This window comes from Sturnus vulgaris, chromosome 22, assembly GCF_052056855.1.
Source record: "Sturnus vulgaris isolate bStuVul1 chromosome 22, bStuVul1.hap1, whole genome shotgun sequence".
NCBI classification, from domain to species: domain Eukaryota; kingdom Metazoa; phylum Chordata; class Aves; order Passeriformes; family Sturnidae; genus Sturnus; species Sturnus vulgaris.
The window spans coordinates 2,338,439-2,354,700 of NC_142264.1; the positions used below are offsets into that span (position 1 = coordinate 2,338,439).

At 49.3% G+C, this 16,262-nt stretch overlaps 1 protein-coding gene across 2 annotated transcripts; it reads right to left on the reverse strand.

Moving 5' to 3' along the window:
• Positions 1-11,627: 11,627 nt before the first annotated feature.
• On the reverse strand, positions 11,628-15,615 carry TMEM250 (transmembrane protein 250). Of its 2 annotated transcripts, none has more exons than XM_088177561.1 (3): positions 15,404-15,615; positions 14,055-14,214; positions 11,628-12,190 (listed from the first exon to the last, which is right to left on the reverse strand). In XM_088177561.1, exon 3 carries the CDS (start codon positions 12,070-12,072, stop codon positions 11,653-11,655), a length of 420 nt encoding a protein of 139 aa, XP_088033687.1. In that variant the 5' UTR covers positions 12,073-12,190; positions 14,055-14,214; positions 15,404-15,615; the 3' UTR covers positions 11,628-11,652. The 2 variants fall into 2 exon arrangements, with proteins under 2 accessions (XP_088033687.1, XP_014735616.1); XM_014880130.2 differs by having other exon boundaries at positions 15,440-15,567.
• Between the last annotated feature and the right edge of the window lie 647 nt (positions 15,616-16,262).

Below are 16,262 nucleotides of genomic sequence, written 5' to 3' on the forward strand. Positions count from 1 at the left end.
GTGTCTCAACCCAAACTCTCTGCAGACTCTCTCGGGCCTCTCACAGAATGTGGCTCATTTATTTGAAAAAACCAACACTCTTTCAAAGTCTTTCTTGCTTCATAATTTTAATTCATTTGAAGCTGACCACTCAGTTGACTGCTGAGCCAATAAATGGTGCTCAGGCTCTCCCTACAGATCCTCTCCTACCCCTCACTTTTTCTGATGTGGGTGCTCAGAAACACAAGCCAGATGCCTTTAAACCAAGATGCTCAGGTCACCCTTGGAGGGCAAATAATTGTGGCCAGGTGGGAAGGGGAGGAGGTGGCCACGTGTCTGCTGTGCAGGAGATGATGATGCCCTCGATGAGAGTGTGAAACTGCCAGAGACAGAGTCAGGCATTTGATTTTTCTAAGCTAAGCATGTAAATGAGACTGGCATAATCGGTCTGTGTTTCCCCTTCCTTTCTGTAGAGGAATATTTTGGGTTGAAGTGTCTGTGATGTGACTGATGCAGCAAGTCAGCGCTGTCAGAGCCTGATTCACGAGTTGGTGCTGCAGTGCTGGGGGTGGGAGCGGGTAACCTTGGCTCCTGCTCCTGCTCCTCCTCCTCTGCTGGGAGCCAGCATCCGGTGGCACCAGCAGGTGCTGCCAGGAGCTGCTCTGTCCCCTCTGGAAATGGGCTGACACCCACAGGGACAGGTTTCCTTGCTCATGGACAGCAAAACCAGCAAAGCTGGGCTCCTGTCTCGGTCACTGACAATGGACCAGGCAGGGGCATGGAGCAGCCCAGATGTCTCCTGAAATATTGCTGCTGGACACAAGATGCTCTGGAATTTTGTTGTGAGGGATGGAGTGACTCTTGGTGCTGAAGTTAAGCCAAATCTCTTCATATTTCCCACAGAACTCGAGTGTGATCTTATCACAGGAGCTGCAGCAGGGCCTGTGCGTTGGCACAGCTCCTTTGCTATTGTTGAGAAAGTCATGGGCTGAGAAAACGGAGAGTAATAACGATCCCTCCTGAAGGGTATTGTTATTCTTTATTCTGAGTTTGCCCTGGTAGCTGCACCTTTAAAGCAGAGAGGGCACCCCAAGAAAAGCCACTGCTTCAGCCCACCCAGGACAACACCCCAAAAGAGGACAGAGAGCTTTGCCAGCCAAAGATCTATTGGATAGAAGCCTTCAGCTGATTAATTTTCCAGGTTTCCCACAACTATTTTGGGAGCTTTTGTTTCCCATTGTTCTAAGACAAATTTCCAAGCCACTCTTCACGAGGAGCAGGGCAGGGATGTGATGTCCAGACCCATCCATCCCTATGGGATGTTTCCACCTGTTCCAAGGTGCTCCTGCTCCTGCTGGGGCTGGGCTGGGCTCCAGGCAGGAGGAGGAACTGGAGCACCAGTGGCTGCACACAAAAGCCTGGGAAAAAACCTGCTGTGATTTACCCACACGGAGTTCAATAAACATTAGATCTGATGGCATTCATCGTTTTTTCATAGCATGCTCGATTACTGCTTCAGTTATTGCTCAAATGACATCATTCCTGGCAAAGGAATTGATTGATTTTTTAATGAATATTCATATGGCATTTCAGCCAGGAGTAGGCATTAATATTCTAAGAAAGAAGAATGAAACGTACATCCTAATTTAATGAATGATTGTAAATATGTATCTGATGGATAATGTGACAATGAGCATTTAAAAAGGCATCCATAGTCACCTCGAGGGCTTTTTTTGGGAACAAAGGGGCAACCAGGGTGCAGGCAAGGCAAAGGGGTGAGGGATGGACTGGCCAGATCTCACCACGGATCTCCTGTCACTCGCATTGGGATTCTGTAATGCTCTAAAATAAATCATATATTGATAACACTCGCCCATCCCAGGCGATGCTGGGGCTTGTGGCGTGGAAAACAGAGATGAGAGCGAGATGTGAAGCTGGACAACGAGACAGAAGGGACAGGAGAGAGCCCCAAAGCCTCCTCTGCCCCTCTGTCCCACCCCAGAGATGCCGGGGGCTGGCTGGAGGCAGGTGAAGCATCGGCTCAATCCCCCCGTGGAGCTCTGTCATGTTCAATTCCCTTCATCAGATTACGGCTGCGAGGCTCGTGGTCCCCGAATGTACATATATTTGTCAGACATTCTTAAGATGTCTCCCCGTTCCGAGCACTGATCCTTTGTGAAGGCAACAGTTGTAATGCTTAAACAGCGACAGCAGCCTCACTTCTCCCCCTCGTGCCATCCCAGCTTCGGAAAACGCCGAAAAACCCGGCTTGGAGTGCCACTGCTTAGAGCCTCTTAAACAGGCGTTTAATTTAAATGCGCCTTCGGTGCCGGGGGGAGAGCACACACCTGAAGCATCCTCTGGAAGCAGGGATAAATCAGGGCATCGCCATTAAAGGCACCGAGGTGACAGGCACGAAAGGCTATTTATACCCATCTATTGTGCGAGGGAGAGAGCGGGGCCCTTGTGCTGACAAAGCACAAACCCCGCGTGAAATGCAAAAAAAAAAAAAAAAAAAAAAAAAAAAGCAATCCCCGAAATTCCACAGCCGCCACCTGCCCTGACACCGAGGAACCTTAATAGGGACAGAGCCGCTTTTTCTCCCCTTTTCCCATCTCGCTGCTCCTCCTGGAGCTGGCAGGGAAGAGGTTTAACCTTTGGAGGGCATCTCCAAAGGAGGGCGGTGCCCCGGGAGCGCAGCCCTGCATCCACAGCTCCCGTTTGCACATCCCCGTGCGTGGGACCGAGTTTGCCGATAAAAATACAGCCGGAGTTATGCTTGGTATGGAACAAGCAGGCAGTAGCTGCCCAAGACTTCACAACATCCCGCTTTTGGCTCGCCTCCAAAGCACCAAAACAAAACAAAAAAATTCAGTTGGCATCTCTGCGGATTGAAGCGAGTTGTTTTTTTTTTTTTTTTTTTTCTTTTTGCAGCAATTGCTGAACAAACGTTTCGATACTTGTGCCGCCGCCCCCGTCCCTGCTTTCTCCCCCGAATCATGTGCTGGAAGGATGGAAAAGATGTTCAAGGTCATGGGCGTGCTGTGAAACAGAACGACAGAATCCCAGAAGCACCGAGGCTGGGAAAGCCCTCCCAGACCATGGAGTCCAGCCTGTGAGTGATCCTCACCTTGTCACCCGGCCCAGAGCCCTGAGTGTCACCCAGCCCTTCCTCGGACACCTCCAGGGGTGGGGACACCCCTGGGCAGCCCCTTCCAAGGTTTCACCATCTTTTCTGTGCAGAAATTCTTCCTGAACAAACCTGCTCATTGCCCATCTCTGTCCTCAGTGGCCTCACTGCCCTCTGTCACCGATGTGGAGCTCAAGCCATGGGTGTTGGGGACCTTGGCCCAACGGGATCTGCAGGAGAGGGGTGGTTTCTCCAAACCACTCTCTTACCATGCTGGGGCCTTTTGGATGCCCAGGGAGGTGAAGCTTGTACACCTGGGCTGAATTCAACCCCCTGTGCCTGCCCTTCACACTGGAAAAACAAATTCACCTTCCTCCCATCCATGGGCACCAGTCAGAAAGGAGCAGCAGCTCAAGAATTACAGCAGAGTCAGCCTGGGAAAAAATCCCACAGCAGAGGCCTGAAATGAGGGAATTCAGGGTTTGGCCTCATATTTCTTGTGTGACACAGGACACAAACAATGTACATCTTCTGTAGGTTTGAGTGTTGCAACTTGACCTTCTGGGCTTTGCTTTCAACTGGATTATTTATTTCCCCAAGAAGAGGCAGGTTTGTTTGAGAGGAAACAAGGTGAAACCCTGACCTTGCTGAAAGTGCTGAGAGTTTGCCATTGATTGCAGCAGAATTAGACATTTACACAGAGTTATAACCAGGGGTTCTGCTCTTGCTTCTTTGGTGCTTGATGCTTTAAAGGAAGAGACCAAAAATTCTGCAGCCCTTCCCTGAACGCCCACCATTCCCCCTCCTGCCCTCTCTGGAAGCAGCTACAGCCCTTGAAACACGGAATTTTCCTGTCCTTACTGTGGCACATCGTTCTCATGTCGTTACTGATGAGAAAAATTCTCCTGTGTTTTCTCTGCATCCAGCACTTTCCGAGGGCGTTCACGACGTGTGAGCACGGGCACAACTCGAACAATCAATCTCTGTGAAAAGCACCCCCCTGCTCTTGCAAGGAGCAGTCAGTGCACTCCCCTGGCTCTGGGCAGCCAGAGTGCAGAATTTCATCAATTTTGCTGATTTTTTGACCCGACAGGAGCCCCCCGAAATGCTGCAATAGCGACTTTGCAACCCAGACTCCCCATGTACCCAGAGGAGCTCTTTGTACAGTGTCTTAATCAGTACATAAAATGCTTTCAGTGAAATGCTGCCTTCTTCTGTCTATTTGTCACAACTGATGCTCTGGTGAGCAGTAAATAGGAAATTTGTTGGCAAATCAGCACTACCAGCTCGGTTTGCAAGGAAAAGCTGGAGCACAGAAACTCTGGGCAAGTCCCTGCCGTGCCTCGTGCTGGACCCTCAGTCCTTGAGGCTCAGCAAGTCCTGAAAGCACATAAATCTCTCCTCAACAACCCAGCAAAACCCAGACAGCGTGCGGTTATGTAATTCCCAGCACTCCCGATGTTATTAAAAGGGCTGATTAAAGCAATGTATGCACAAGAATTCCCCATCAGATTCGCTGGGAAAGCTCCACGTTGAAAATTCCGGCCCTTTTCGCTGCCTGCGCTGCTCCCCCCCTCCCTCCCCTCATCCCCATCCCCGTTGCACAACGCTGGTTTCATGTTTGCCACCAGACAGTTCGCAGTCAGCCTCACATGGAAAAGAAGGAAGTAACAGTGCCTACATTGCACAGAACTGCAAGCAAACGCCTTTCCAAGAAACTATTAAGCAGTGCTCATTTGAAGTTTAAACGAAAAAAAAAAAAAAAAAAAGACAAACTTGGAAGGATTTTTCTTGGCTCGGAGCTTTTTATGAAATTCAGATTTGAAGTGAAACGTGGCCAGGCGACACCAGCGGGGCAGCACGGGCAGGGATGCGCTGACAGATCCGAGCCCTCCCCGGTGCCAATCCCTTCTCTTGGTGTTGTCCCCTGCTCCCCGGGATGGAGCGGTGACCCCACAGCCCTTGGGACACCCCACAGCTCCCCTGTGCTGCTCCTGCCTGGCCCCACTGCCCAGCTCCATCACCCCTGGCACTGTCTGGGGCTGGAGCTGCGTGGGTTCCTGTGCCCAGGGATGCTGGCAGGGCACCCAGCGGGACACGGCGCTGTGAAACAGCCCCTTTGTGCTGCACACAGCAGCAATTGTTCCCTGCGAGCTCTGCATGGACGAGCCCGCTGTCCCCCGGCGGCTTCACACACCCTTGATGGCAGAATAAACGAGCAGGCAGCATTAAAGTAACCGCGTTGTGCTTTTCAAAGATACATCGCTGGGATTTATTTTTTTTAAACCGTTGCTCGTTTTTTCGAGGCAGGGAGATAAGACTCCTTAAAATAAAAAAAAAAAAAAATCTCTTTGCCCATCTAAATTCTCCCCATTACCGAGCAAATGGTTTGCAACAACAAATTTATTCCGCAGCGTCTCCTGTGCTCTTTTTTGTTTGAAAAAGCCACAAACAGATTGTGATTTTCTCTAACAGATTCACCATCTGGGAAATTTTTCATGCAACTCCTTTCCTCACTGGGAGCAAGTTACTCAGAGGGGAATTCCCAGCAGAGAGCAGACTCTGAAGGGATGGGTCGTTCATTTAATTAGCATGCATAATCTGGATGTCCTTACTCAGGCAAAACTCTACCAGGGCCAATGGGAGATTTTTTTTTTTTTTTTTTTTCAAGAACCAGCTAAGGACTTTGGTATTTGTCTCTTGGTGTTACATAGAGTGTTTTCCTTGCAGGGAAAACTTGGCTTTTGGCTGCATTAGAGGCTCTGATTTACTACAGCTCTGTGCATGCAAGGTCAGGATGCGGCCCTTGCAGGCTCTGTCACAAGGCTGAGCCCTGGCAGGAGCAGTTCCCTTTCACACACTTCCCCAGCCCAGGGAACATCCCACATTTTGGGAGCAGCCGGGGCGCTGTGGGGTGGAGGTCAGCGGGGGAAGAGGCTCTGCAGAGCCCAGCAGGCACCGGCACAGAGAAGTGTCCTGTTCCTACAGCAAGAATGGGGTGGTTTTCCCCCTCGGCAGATGAATTTATCACTCGGGAAGGTGCAGGAAGCGCAGGGATGCTCCTTTCATCTGTTCCCTTAAAGCTGCTCCTGTGCAGCATCAGCTCTGATTGCAGCCTCCCGAGCAGGGAGCTCAGAGCAGACCCCACTGCCCAGCCCTGCTCCCACCTCAGCACAGCTCTGAGAGCTGCACAACGAGATCTTACACCAAACAATTTTCACTGGCTCATTACTGGACAAAACTTCGCTTTGAACTGACATTTTCTGGGCACGACGAGTGCTTTGAAGCAGAGAGACAAAATTAGTGCAGAGAGTTGGCAGGTGAAGAAATGACAGGGTGTTTTTTTTTTTTTCTTTCCCCCAGCAGCAGAGCTGTCCAGGAGCTATGGAAACCTTGTTTGGCTAAATAAAAACGCAGAAAGATAACAAGGCTTCATATTTTCCAGCAACGTGTTTGCTGGAACAGTGATCTATCTGTGTGTGCTGGAGGCTCCAGAACAGCCAAAGCTGTTCCTGAAGAGAAATGTGCCGTGCTGTTCTCCACAGCTGGAAGTAAAAACTGTCTCCTACCTCCCCAGGAGGGAGGGGAATCGAGTCAGTGATGTAGGAGAACCTTGGGAGGAATTGAAGAATTGCAGTGAGCCTTCAGGAGGTGAAGGCCTGGTTTCTTCTCCAGTCTGTTCCCAGTGACTTTTTGAGACTTGCTGCTATAAACTGGGACAAAACTTGGCCACGAAGTTCACTCTAGGAACTGGGCAAACAAGTTCTTACCCAGGAGCTGCCAAACACCTGATATCCACATATAACTGAAAGTGAAAATGCATCCACCATTGTCCAAATCCTCTCTCTCTGAAACCTCCTTCCCCTTCAAGTTCTCCCCTGTGACTCTTCAGCTCTTGGGAGAACACATGGGGATGCTGGGCTGCTCTATCCACACAAATGTCTCCAGTTTGGTCTGTAATGGTCCTTACTGGTTCTCTAAAACCTGTGCTCCATGGACTCCAACTTTGCCAGTCACTGGAGAAAAGTCCTGTCCAGCTTCTGCTTTAGGGTTTCCTGCTGTTGGACATCACTTTCCACACAAGAATAATAGGAATGACAGAGTCCACCATAGCAGGAATATTCCTCTATTGCCATGGGAAGCATCACAAGTGTGTCCTGAAACTACAGCTCTGCACAGGGAAAGGAGCAAAGGCAGCACCTGCCAGGAATTCAGTGCTGTGCCCCTCCGTGGGAAGTGACAGCTCCTTCCATCCCCTCTACCCTGTTTTAGTGAATCACAAAGTCATTAATTTTGGAAAAGATCTCCAAGATCAAGTCCAGCCCTCAGCCTGAACTGTGCTCCCACCCTGCCACCCAGCCACCAGGACATCCCCACATCACAGAGAGAAGAGGAAATTCTTCCTTTTCCTTCCCAACCCATCCACCAACATGTTAACAAGCCAAGTTTAATGTAGGTGGCATGTTTCATCCAGAATCTTACAGGCACCCAAAACACCAGCTGGTGCCATGTTCTGAGGAGTTAACGAGGTGAAACTCCAACATTTCAGGCTCCTTCCAACATTGCCAGGCTGAACAACAGGCCCAGGGAGGCTTTGCCACCTCGGGGATCCCCCCGGCACCCAAACACCTGGAAAAACTCTGGAGCCAGCAGGATTCATTCTCCAAAGTGTTTGGAATAGCTCTGCAATGGACACACTCTCCCAAAGCAGTATTTCTAATTTTTTTTTAAAATTAATTAATTAAGGGTGTTTTTAACCCACGATGTAGAATAGCAATGTTTAAAGACCAAATGTGGAAAGGAAAAATCCAAACAAACCATCTGCTCTCGCTCTTGAAGATGGAATCTGCATGAAGGAATGCTGAAATGAAAATTGCAATAATTTTAGAGTTAAAGCCATTTTTATCTTTAATGGAATAAATCTATTTTGGAGCCTAATCCATTCTTCACAACACTGAATTTGGAAAGAGTGAACTACTCAAAAGAACATGAACTTCCCCAGCGAGGCACAGTTTACAAGAACCTGCTCAACATGAAATATTTCTGGCAAATATCCTTATAAACCACTCCTGAAAAGCAGAAAGTTCAACTTTTCCTGTTTTCTTACTTGTGTTCTACAATGGTTTGTTTGTCTTGTTTCTTTATTAAAAATGCCAGTTTTTAAAATTAAATTAAAGGTGGGAGGGGGAAAGCTCAACTTATTCTTTGCATAAACACAATACAATATTTAGTCTGCCTCTTTCTCCCTCCCTCAGTTGTGGCTTGGCTCCCTTTCAGCTTCTAAGAAAGTTTAGGAATCTCAATTCTGCAAGAAAGAAATACTTTGCCAAAATAATCCTAAAAGCTTTTTTTAAAAAATTAAAACCAATAATTTTACATTCTGAACCATTCCCAAGACCTTACTTACTGTGCAACCTCTCCTGGGGATGTTGTGAGGTTTAATTAGCTCCAGTTGAAAAATGCTTTGAAGAGGAAAAATGCCAAATATTGCTCCACTCAGGTAGAGCTAAAATGTCTAAATTATTACATCATAAAACAAATAATTTGAAAATTAACTCCTCTTCCTTGCCAGCATGACTTCACAGGGACTTCACTTCCCCAATGTGCTGGTAGGATCACACCACCAAGGTGTCCAAGTGCTGGTGATCAGAGATTTTTGAACATCATGGTGCCTTTGAGGCCACCTTAATGACTTAATTTTGGAGTTGTCTAACTCTATTTGCCACAGGAGACCTGATCTTCAGGGCATTCTCAGTGCAGGTATTTGGCCACCTTTGCAGAAGATGCTGGAGAGTCACTGAGCTAAAGCAGCTCAGCCCCAGGATCTCTCCGGAGGAACATCTGGGCATTTGGCAAAGGTTATTTTTTTGTGATTTAACAAGGACGCGTCCTTCTCCCTCAGAACACAACGTGAGTTTATTGAAGGTGTAAAAGTGAGGCTCGATCTCCTTCTCCCTGCACCAAGGACGTGGTAATGACCCAAGGCTCCCAAGATGAGATTTTAATGCTCTGTGATAACGACGTTCTGCTCAACATCAGTCACTTCCCCACATCTGCACTTGGCAAGGGGGCTCAGCCTCCAGCAGGGACCTTGTGAGGCTCCAGCCCAGGGCAGATACCCCCCATCCCAGCAGCTGCTCTGCAGGGACAGCTCAAAAAAAAAAAGGCTCACTTGAGGCTGTCATATTTATGGAATAAAGCAGTTGGCTCGCAGTCAAATTAGGAGCGATGAAAAAAGGTTGTGTGAGACTCCTTGTACCCACAAGCTCCTTTGTTCCTTGACCAAATTAGCGCTGGAAGAACCACCTGCTATTCATGTGTTAATCGCATGATCGCTGCTCTGCTTTACAGGCTCGCACACATCAAAGCCGCCTGTGTCACCCTGTTCCTGTGGGGGTTTTCAAAGAACACCGTGAAACCAGAGAAGTTCACGACCTGTCGACAGCGCAGAGCTTTTATTTCCTTCGGAGCCAGAACCAAACAACCACAGGTTTGGCCAAGCAGGTGTGTCCATCGCAGAGGAGCAGGCAGAGCAGAAATCACCACAAATCACCCTTTTTTTAATCCAAGGAGCGCTGAAGTTCTGTCACTCCCAGGTGAAACAAAGTCCCACTGCCCAAGGAGGATCCCGGCTGCTCTCCCAGCCCACACCAGGCTGTTTGCTGTGGGCTGTGGCAGCTTTTCTGCAGGAATTCTGCAGGAATTCTGGAGCACAGCCACCCTGAGAGCCTCCCCAGTCTGCAATGCTCCGGGCTGGCAGCTGTACTGGGCAGGAAAGCTCCAGGCTGGGGATTACTGGGAGCTCTCTCTGCACACACAGCAAGCAGGAGCTCAGACCTACAGGACACTCAGGACCTGGGGTCCACAGAACAATCCCAGAAAAGGCTCTGGGGATCTCTCTGTTGGGAGGAAAGTTCCAGACACCAGTTTGTGACAGATGCTGATGCTACATCTTTGCTGCAGAAATAGCCTTTGGCTCTCTCGGGGCTAATCTAAAGTTCACACCACCGTGGCCATTATTTATTCAGCTCTGCTGTTGAGCTGCATTATCTGTGACACTCCATAATGAAAGAATTTCGGGGCTCCACACAGAAGCTTCTCTATTTTCTATCCACAAGCCTCTAAGCCAAGGTATGTCAGCAAAAGACTGCACCACTCACAATCTGAAATGGGAAGGATCTTTGGGACTCACAGCTCTGACCAAGGAGATAATAAAAAACCAGACACAGAATTTCACTCTTACTTATTTCCCTGTGACTGACTCCAAAGATTTTGTGCAGGGAGGGAAGAAGTTTCTGCATAGTTTTTACCAACTTGTTTTCAAACAGTTCCTTAAAGAATGCAGGGAAAAAGGCAATATTCCATCATAAGGCAAAACAAACAAACAAAAGCAGAATAAAAATAAACTTTAGGCCAGCTTCTGGGCTCCATAAATAGAGTTACTTGACTGACTGCACAGTGACATCTTAGATCAAGACCAGTAGAACTGAGCTTAAAATTCAGCTGCCTTTTCGAGCTGTCGGTAAAGGCTCTGCAGTGACCCTCCCTCTCCCTGCTGCAGAGGTAGAACAATTTGTGTCATTTCAGGGAGCAATTATTGCCAGCTCAGACTGCACTCAGCTCCTAATCTCTCCTAGGTAAGACAGTCTCACCTCATTGTGCTCCCTGAGACAGAAGAATCTCTGTGAGAAAGCTGGAACGAATCAATTCAGGGAAAAGTGAAACCAAATGCCAGGATCTGAACACCGAGGATCATTGCAATGGGTCCCCCTTAATCACTGCAAAATGAGAACATATTTGCCGTGACTGGGAATTTCAGGAGCACATGATGGCAAGCCCTGCTCCCATCCCTCCTGTGGATTTGTGCTATAAGGGAAAGACTCAATTACTCAGCACTAAATGCCTGAAAAGGACAAAGCCACTCAAAGCTACATAATCACCTTCAAGTGGATGAAAACAGGAGAGTGGGGCAAATGTATGTCTTGCATAAATCTCAAAATAAAAGAGGGAAAAAAAAAACAACTTAAAGCCCTACAGTTAGTTGAATTTTGGGCCCAGATTCTTATTAGGAATATACAAATTGAAAACCTGCAAGAAAGATACATATTACATGCCTGAGACATTAAGGAACATTTTTAGAAAAATAACGAAGATGGATTAAGAGTGTGGAGTGCAAAATTATCTGGCTTCTGTCCTGCAGATAAATCATTGTCTTTTTCATGGCCACAGGAATACAGGAACAGCAGCAAAATAGGCTCTTATGGATTAAAAGAAACTTATAGTAACCCACACTGTGCAAAGAATAAAACACCCAATCCAGTGTTACACTTTGCTAATCAAAATGGCACCTCGACCTTCAAAGAGACACAAATTCCAGAGACAAGCACGTTCATTTATCCACAAAAATTAGCACTGAGAAATAAATTAATTTATATTAGAATTAAAAAAAAAAAAAAAAAAAAAAAAAGGAAAAAAGAGGATATTGACACATTTCGGGGGTAGAAGAAAAGTCACCTCCTGATCCCACATGCGCTTGGTTTTATTTACATATCCACAAAGACCATGAAACACCAGCCCAGCCCCCCCACCAGCAGCATGGTCACATGGATCCCGTAGATGAGCAGTTCATTCATGAGGCTGAAATCCACCCGCCTCCTCCCCAGCAGCAGCAGGATGATGGAGAGTTTGTACTGGAAGCGCAGGAAGATGCGGATGCCGAGGTACTGAAGGCAAAACAAGATCGAGAGAGCCACCCAGAGGATGGAGGTGAAGAGGCTGCAGCTGAAGTACAGCAGGAAGCGGATGAAGCCGTACATCCATCGCGATTTGAGATAGATGTCGAAGTTGTTGTACTTGGTGCGCACCAGGTGCGTGGTGCGCACGGGGCCGCAGGCGGAGTGCAGGCACGTGGTGTGCGGGCCGTGGAACGAGCGCACCCGCCGGGGAATGGGGATCACCGGCATCGGGCCCCGCCCCGCGCAGCCCGCCCCAGGCCACCAGGGCACATATCAGGTGGCAGCGGGACACAGCCGGGGACCTGGCACAGCTAAGGCTGGGCTGGATGTCCGCGGAGGGAGACACCTGTAGGGAGGCACAGTGAGAAGGTTCTGGGTTGGTGCTGGTGAATCCTAAGGTCAAAAGGAATTTTCTCTAAATAACACAGCCAAGAGAAAGTTTCACTTCTCCTGAAGCTGCTGAATAGAGCAACTTATCCCAGCTGATTTCAATATCAGTGCTCACTTAAAACTGCTTTCCAAGCTTTAACCTCTTCCCTTAAAACATCTTTGCTTTGCCTCTTTGCTTCTTATTCCACACCCAAGCACACGCTATCTCCATGCCACGTTCCAAATAAATTCCCCAGCCAGCATCAGTTGTAGCCTGTTATAAACTTTATCCAGCATTAACACAGCAAAGAGGTTTGGTCTGAAATCATCCTGGCTAATTCATAAATCTTTCCTAATCTAACAGCCACACTGCAAGAGCCCACCCACCTGAGCAATAATATTCATGTGAGAGCAGTAATATAATAATGTAGGTGTTTGCACTGGGCCATATTTCCCTTAAAAGCAAAATAAATAAAAAAAATAGTTCTCTGAGTACTTTCGCAAGTGGATTCCAGATTCGTGCTCATTTCCAAACTTGGCAAAGCTTCACCAAATAAACAAACTGAAAATAATGGAAGGTCTTGGAAGAACAATGAGGCAATCATGTTTTTCACACTCCACAGGATGTACCTCCCCTGGCTCAGGCCAGCCTTGTGCTCTCACTGTCACTGCAAGGCAAGGCCAGGCAGCCTTTCAAAGGCATCCACCAGTTTATTTCTCCCCTTGGGGACCTGCAGAGATAAGTGAAATTATCTTGATCTTCTGCAGTGTTTAGGATTTATAATCTTAACATCCTTCCACACACCCATTGTTGTCGTGTGAGTGATGAGCAGGAGCCTCTGAGCTGCTCTCTGCTTCACCCCAGGCTCCTGATGTGCCAGATTCCGGGAATTATGAAATGACAATGCACTCATCAGATAATGCTGGAAAACAACACGGACTTCCCTAGACTCCCTGCACACCCAAGTGCTCAGATCCAGGCAGATTTTTTCCTTTGTTGAAGCAAAAATCTGACTGCTCTTAAAATTAAAACTAATTCAAGAGTTACTTCAAGAATCCTTTAGTTTCATTACTAACAGAACTAACCACAGAGCAAATGACAAAGCTGCAGGAAATTGTATTTTTGATATCAAAATCCTTCTCTTGCTAAAATGTGTATCAGTGGGGAAGTCTCTGCCCTGCTTCCTGCCTCAAATTCCATGGAAATGGAAATTCCACTCCTGATCTCTCCTGCTAAGCTCCACGTTCCAATTCCTTTTTGACCTCACAGAAACGTGAGGCAGTATTGGCTCTACATGGACCAGGGACTACCAAAAAAGGAGCAGGGGCTAAATCATGATTTAAGGAATTTAGGAAACCAAGGGTTCTCCTCAATCATCACAGACACCCTCATAATTTTAGGTGCCTCTTGCCCTATTTCCTTTCTGGAGCCAGGAAATGCCAATCAGAAATGTGGCTTTTGCAAGGCACAGGAATTGCTCAGACACTGAACCAGCACTGCCTAAACCCAACCCAGTTCTGTGCCTGCAGCATGTGACCCCACACACTTCCCACATGATGGGTATGAACTGCTCAGCATTTGCTCCCAGAGATATTTTTGGAGGACTAAAGCAAGACAGGTCAAAAATCACATGCTGGGGATTCAGAGCATTCAATTCCTGACGATGCAGCCTCTCCTTGCAACTTCCTTCACCAGGACACAAAGTTTTCCAGAAAACTCTTACACAGTTACTGTGCTCACCACGGGAAACAAACAGCCCTTGGTGAGTTCATGCTCTTTGGATGAACTCAAATATCAACACTGGAACGTGGGGAGGACAAAATAAACTCTGAATTATTACATTTTAGGGGCGCTGCCATCCACTCAGCAGGTCGGGGCTCCGCTGCCTTTCTGAATTCTTGGAACAAAAGAGTGAAGTTTTCCTGTGACACCTTCTAGGAAGAGTGACAGAAACTGCTGAGGTGCTTCATAAACTCACAACTCTCTGCACAGGAACGGACCTAAAACACAAAATGACACAATAATTTTCTATTTGCTCATTTTGTGCATTAAAATGCTCATAATTACCAGGCCTCTCCTCTCCAAGCATGAATTTTTAAGCCCATGAAGACTCTAAAAAGAATCCAACACTCGGCAATACATGGATTTCAGTTCCCTGATCCATGTTGGGAAGAATCAGTGAGCTGCAATTCAGTGCCAGGACAGAAAATCACAACCAAACTCGTGCTGGTCACCTTCTCCTGCCACAGACTGTTCTGGGGCACATGAAACACGATGCAAGGAGCACAGACTTTCCAAACTGAATATGGAATAGCAGATCCTCCACAAGGTGCCCAGAGAAACTATGGGTGTCTCTAAATTCCTGGAAGTGTCCAAGGTAGGGCTTGGAGCCATCTGGGATAGTGGAAAGTATCCCTGCCCATGGCAAGGGGTGGGATGAGATCCCTTCCAACCCAAAGCCTCCCGTGATTCTGTGATTATTCCCCGGTCTGTATTTCGCACGTGATGCCCACAAACATGTGTGGACACCCACTCCATGATTTTGGGGGCAAACTCGGTATTTTCGAGGCGCCATCCCACAGCTCAAAGGATTCCTGGAGACGCCTCCGTGTCCTCCAGGCCGCTGTCACCCCCAGCACCACGATCGTGGTGACCTCCTCAGGATGTTTAGACGAGTTCTCACCCCCTCTCCTTTCAAAAAGGGGTGTGCGGTGAGCAAAGTGCGGGAATCTCCGCATCCACCGGGAATTCCAGGCAGGATCTGCCCAGGCTCGGGGCACTCCCATTGCCGGAGGAGGAGCGCTGGCAGCCGCGACCCGCCCGGGGCTGGCGGGACCCGCCGGCAGGCCCCGAGTGCTCCGGGAGGAGCCGCACGAGGTTAGGGACAATGACAAATAAAGGTTAGAGCCGAGGGATGAGCGCCGGGAGGAGGGGAAACGCCAACTCCTCCTACATCGCCCCGAGCCCGAACGGAACCGCGGCCGCTCGGGGAAGGAGCTGCGGGAGGGAGCTCGGCCTGGCCTTCCCCGGCAGCCCCGCACGGCCGCGATTCACGCCGGGGACAGAGACCCCCGGGCCCGGCGGGCGGTGACCGGGAGTTGCCGCACCGCCGGGCCCCGGGGCGGAGCTCCCGCCGCCGCAGGGCGAGGCCCGGGCCCCGCCGCCCGCCGGGCCGTGCCCCGCACTCACCGTGGTGCCCATGGCCGGGCCGTGCCCCGCACTCACCGTGGTGCCCATGGCCGCGCCGGGCCCGGGCGGAGCGAGGCCCGGGCCGCCGGGCGCCCGCTCTGCGCATGTGCGGGGGCGGCTCCGGTTCCTCCGGTTCCGGCGGCGGTGGCGGGTGGGGAGCGGCGGCGCGCGGTGATTGCGTCATCGCGCCGCGCCGCCACGGCCGGAAGTGGCGGAGACGCGTTGCCCTGGCAACGGGGGCGCCAGGGCCTGGTCACTCCTGGGGTCACACCGGAGATTACCCCGGGGGTCACTCCTGGGGTCACACCAAGGTCACTCCTGGGGTTACACCCAAAATCACACCGGGGGTCACGCCCAGGGTCACTCCTGAGGTCATTCCTGGGGTCACACCGAGGATCACACCCAGGGTCACACCCAGGGTCATTCCTGGGGTCACTTTTGGGGTCACTCCTGGGGTCACACTGAGGATCACACCCAGGGTCACACCCAGGGTCACTCCCGGGGTCACACCGGGGCTGAGGTGCCGTGTCCAGAGTAACCGGAGCAGTAGCTAAGTGTTGTCCAGAGAATCCCCAAAAGACCCAAAAAAGTTCCTAAAAAAACAAACAGGTGGAGAAAAATTCAAAACAATATAAAGGGAAGGAAAACAACTTCCTCCCTGCTGTTTCCTCTTGGATTTAATTAGGAATTCTTCTCCATAACGGAAAGAATACACAACTTTGGCATTGGCTCCTTGCCCCACTTTCTGTCTGGGCAGTGCCACGGTGGAAAAACATTAAATAATAATAACTCAGGCCATCTGTCACCTCTCAGAGCTGCTGCTCTGCACAGGCCAAACCCCTCCTGGTGTCCCGGTGCC

Bases quoted from the DNA above. Each gene is read 5' to 3' on its own strand.
- TMEM250 (XM_088177561.1), bottom strand. From the start codon at position 12,072: ATGCCGGTGATCCCCATTCCCCGGCGGGTGCGCTCGTTCCACGGCCCG.